The 4,621-nt window shown below is 38.7% G+C and overlaps 1 protein-coding gene across 1 annotated transcript in view; it reads right to left on the bottom strand.

Moving 5' to 3' along the window:
- LOC104616819 (chromosome unknown open reading frame, human C16orf45) overlaps window positions 1–4,621 on the bottom strand; it is a 30,820-nt gene continuing 26,199 nt past the window's right edge. The window contains exons 4-6 of the mRNA XM_010281960.1: window positions 2,624–2,738; window positions 914–996; window positions 1–209 (exon numbers count right to left, since the gene is read on the bottom strand). Coding sequence (XP_010280262.1) covers window positions 97–209; window positions 914–996; window positions 2,624–2,738 — 311 coding nt within the window. The 3' untranslated portion in view covers window positions 1–96. The remainder of the gene's footprint in view (window positions 210–913; window positions 997–2,623; window positions 2,739–4,621) is intronic.

The following is a 4,621-nucleotide window of genomic DNA, read 5'->3' as shown; positions in this document are numbered from 1 at the left end:
CTTGATTCTATTAGCAGGACGCTGTTAGTTCCCCTCACCCTACAGTTTCATTCAATGAAAACATTTGAAAAGACAAACATGGTAGAGAACCCAGAGCTACATGATGTTGCATTGTGTGGCCCCACAACAATCTTTAATAATAGCCAATCCTGCTTTGGCAATGGTGGGCTTGCTTGGAGGAGGTTCTGCCTTCTTTTCTGCTGGGCTGCCTGCAATATTCAAAACAGGACACCATTAAAACCAAGAGCTGGTCAAACTACTTCTTCCTACTTCTGGCTTTAAAGAATGCAAGCCTTTCCTACACCACCACACCCCCACCCCCCCGATTTTTTTAACCCTTGTTTGAACAATACATTTAACACTGGTAGTAACCAAGTGGTATGTGGATTCAAACTGCTCGGGAAGTCTTAACTCTTCAGGGGAGGGAGTTAAGAGGGGCTAAAGAATCTGGACATCTCAATGGGAGGGTAACACTTCTTGCATCTTGTTCAATCCAGGTGTCTCTGTTCACAGCCATAGGGTCAGATAAAAGATCCTTCCACAGACAGTCATCTTACTGTGTTTAAACCCAACAAGTAAGGAGTTGAACAAAAATACTGCTAGAGTGTATTCTCTTAACAACTTGGATGTCGTAATAAGGAGAACAAGATAAAGGTAGGCTTTAATTTTTCAGCGTGAAAAGAATCTTATCTCTAACATTGCATTTAAAAAGCAATGACATGGATAATTGGGCATCTGAATTGTAAGGGCCAGCAACTGCTGATATACTATCTTGTTTCAGGGTGATCTAGCGAGATTAACCTAACTTTTGGCAAAAGCTGGCCCAGTATGGCCTTTGAAAATGCCCTTTTATCAAGTTGTCTTTTGAAGTTTTTCCTATTGTTCTTGTATTTCTTAATGTTTAGGAACTCACTGGTAGGAGATTGTGTTGCTTTGTCTAAGGGTTTTAGCTTGGTGCGAAGGAATTCAGCCATCTCTTTGTCTTCTTCTTTCTCTCTGGTGGAAAAAAAGGAAAATAAATCTGTTACAGAAATAATAAAGTTTCTCTGTAAATGGGACAGTAAAAGCTAGAGTAGATAGGATTAAATCACTAGTAAACAATTCACTTTGTTCTTTTTAATAAGCAGCAAAATTAAGTGTTTTTAAAAGGCAAAATATTTGCCTGAATGAAAACTCTAATGAACTTCCTGTGGAATTCAAAGACAGAATTTTCCCCAAGATTCTTTACTTTTCTCTGATAGTGTTGGATTCGTTATATTCCCTAGTCAGCAGATTTAAACCATAACATATCACCTATTCTAAGCTGGCTTCATAAGTGCTTCGCGATGCTTCCTCTACAAGGTAAAGCAGAGGATACATACTGCTGTGACTCTAGTACTTGTTTTAAAAGGTCTGCTTAGGCAAAAGACTGTGTGTCATAGTCTTCTGCTGTTAGTGTTTACCAAAACCAAGTACATTTCTGTTTGCCTGAAGATGACTGCATTAGGCCCAAAATAAAAATGATTATGTTGCTAAACTTTGTATCTATTAATGATATTTCCATGTTAGTTTCTTTGCTGTTTTGTTACTTAAATATTAACGAGTGTACTCACTGAGTATCTCAATTTAGAGGAAAAGCAGATTTTATTATCCAGAGTTTTAAAGAAAAGCCTTACCTTTTAATGCAAATGTGAACTGACACTAATGTATTCACACCTGCATGGTGCATAGCAATGTAGTTTCAGTAGCCTGACCGCTGCTGAGGTTTTTGCAATTTGCACATCGAACTAGCAGTTGAGAGCTCTGGATTACCATTACTAGCTTGGCCTTCTTGTCAATGTTAACTTTGGCCAGCTCTCTTTTTGATCAAGCTGCAAGGCTCTGGCAAGCTTTCTTCTCTCCTGTCCTTTGCTTGCTTAGAATTTAAATGTGTTGGAAGAGATCTTGTTATTTAGGATAAATGGATTGATGAGCCTTGAATCTTTACTGTTGAAAGACAGGGGAAATAATAGCAAATCTCTATTTGTAGAGTGCTGGGATCTCCGAGCAGCAGCTGGAAATGAATTTTTGAGGAAGACCACAGGTTTCTCAGGAGCTTTGAGCTGAGATACTGAGAAGCAACCATTCTGAACTCGCTTATGCTTTAGGTTAGGTAGGCCTGTGTTAGTGATTGCATTCTCTTTTTTTTGCTATGGCAACGTGAGAATAGTAATAATAAAACCCAACCACATTAATAATTTCTTTAAAAAAAAAAGAAAAAAATATTTGTAGACATCTAAAATCTGCCTTTGTAGAATTCTATCTCATGTCTACTTCTCATGCTGAGAGGATCTTCTGATACCAGCAAAAGTCCTCTCTTTAATGGTGTATGCCCAGACACTTTCTGGTAGGAAAGTAAGAGACCAAGCTCTGCTGTAGTCATGAGATGACTGAATCATTAGTGGGAGAAAGAGCCACACAAGTGCAGTAATCTAGTTTTAATGTTTTTCCTATGGAACTGGGAGGAGGAGGAGGCCTTTAACTTGGTAAGTTGTTTTAAAGGACTAATTCCCATTAATGTCAATGTAAATTTTTGTCGCTCACTCCAGTGTAGTATTAGACTTGTGAAATCTCATGAATAAGTTCAATTGCTTTTAATTCTTACCGTAATCTTTCCACCTCTGCATCATCTACAAGAAAATCTCTTTTTTGTACCAGTCTGTGGATCTTCTGAATCAGCTCATCCTCTCGTTGTTTCTCCATCTTTGTTTTTTCTTTTTCTGATCAAAAACAGAGAAAAGAGACTTATTTGGCTTCTAGGGGGCAGGGCAGGGGGTGGGAGTGTGGACACTGCGGGTATCTAAGAATGAATTGCTGATTGAAGTCCTATGGTTCTTCACACCTGAGTCACCAAAACTTCAGCAAGTTCTGGTCACTGCTTCTTTTCTCTCTTCCACTTGCTGCTGTTGTGTCTGATCAGCTTTAATGGTCTGGAGACTCTCTGGGGCTTTCCAAGCCTACTTTTAATATTCAATTACTCTGCAAGACACTGCTTTGAATTTAAGAGCTTTGGTAAGAAAGCAGTTCAGGATGCTGCATTAAAATCCATGGTACAAACTCCCTTTGACCACAGGGGAAGTAAGACCACACCAAAAGGAACCATTTTTCTGTATTTCGTGACAGCTTTGGCTGTTGACTACAACACTTTTTTCTACTCTGCAGATCCACACAAATAGCGTCAATTGTAAAATGTGGAAAAATAAAAGTGTTTGTTTTCCCTGTGCGTCAAAAATATAAGTAAGTAATGTGTCACAGAATCACAGAACATCTTGAGTTGGAAGGGACCCATAAGGATCATAGTCCAACTCCCTGCTCCTCACAGGACTGCCTGACAGTAAACCAAACATCAGCACACTCCCAGCTGTCCTCAGGCTCACGTGCTTTGGGCTGCAGTTGCCATTTTGTACTGGGACAGGGACAGGGGTTCCAGTTTGCACTGCGATGGGGCCCAGCCTGTATCGTCCTTGTTAATTGGCCAGTCTATAATGTCTAGGTTGTCTATAAATGATGATTTTTGTGACATGTAAGATGTGCCTGTCACAAAACTCATGAATGTTAGGTATTACAGAGCTGTAGTGTAAGGTTATAAAGCAAATGTAGTTAAGACAGAAATCTTCAAACCTAGCAAGTGGAACAGAGATGATAAAGCCAGAGGCAAATCCTAGCCCACATATCTCCTCAAGAAGCTGAAAGCTTCAATTATCTGAGAGGACTTTGCATTAAATCAAGAATTTTGGTTTTGAGCAGTAGAACTGTTGTTTATAGAACCATAATTAAGTACAATAAGAGTTGTGGGAAGAAGGGCAAGCTGCCTGCAGTCTGCATCTGAGCTATGTTATGTGTGCTGATTGAACTTAAATATATAAAGATACTTCAAACAGCTAAATAATTCAGACATTTGAAAATAATTGTTTGATACAGCTTAATTTTGGACCATGGGCTTCAGGATACCTACTGCTGGGAATTTCTGAAATAAATCCATACCTTAGTAAGTGAGATAAAAGCACCTCGAATATATTTTCAAGACAATGAAATTCTGTAAGTCTCAATCTTAAAATTCTCCAAGGAGCATGACTTTAAATTATGGTCTGCCAGTAGCAGAGGAAATAATTTGTGGTATAACATAAAGCTGCTTTGTCTGTGATGCCTTTTCTGTGTTTTATCTTCCAGAAATTATAAATGAAGGTGGTTACTGACTATGAAGATTTCAAGACTTCTACATTGTTACCTATGGAGAATTCTTGTGATTAATACTGAATTTGCAGCAGAGTAAAAAAAGGAGAATGCTTAGAAATCACTGCTTTTTCTTGCTTTGCCTCTTATGTCTGTGGAGCAAGAGATCTCCTCTCACTACTGAAAGTAGAAGCTACTTTCTGCTTCCTTTCCATCTATCCTATTCCCAGATTGAGATACACTCTCCCACAACATCCTTTAGGAAACTGCCTGCCAACTATATGCATCCTGAATTGTGGCAGTCTTGCATACTCTGTGTACTAAAAGACTGATCCCATGTCTACTGAAACTGGTTAAACTGTGTCTATTGAAACCAAAGAGCAGGTCTCTATAAAAATCTGTATACTAACAGGAAAATTATGATAAAGAT

The sequence above is a fragment of the Phaethon lepturus genome, unplaced genomic scaffold (assembly GCF_000687285.1).
Source record: "Phaethon lepturus isolate BGI_N335 unplaced genomic scaffold, ASM68728v1 scaffold18742, whole genome shotgun sequence".
In the NCBI taxonomy this organism is placed as follows: Eukaryota; Metazoa; Chordata; class Aves; order Phaethontiformes; family Phaethontidae; genus Phaethon; species Phaethon lepturus.
The sequence above is the reverse complement of the archived record's forward strand: the minus strand, read 5'-3'. Positions and strand labels throughout refer to the sequence as shown.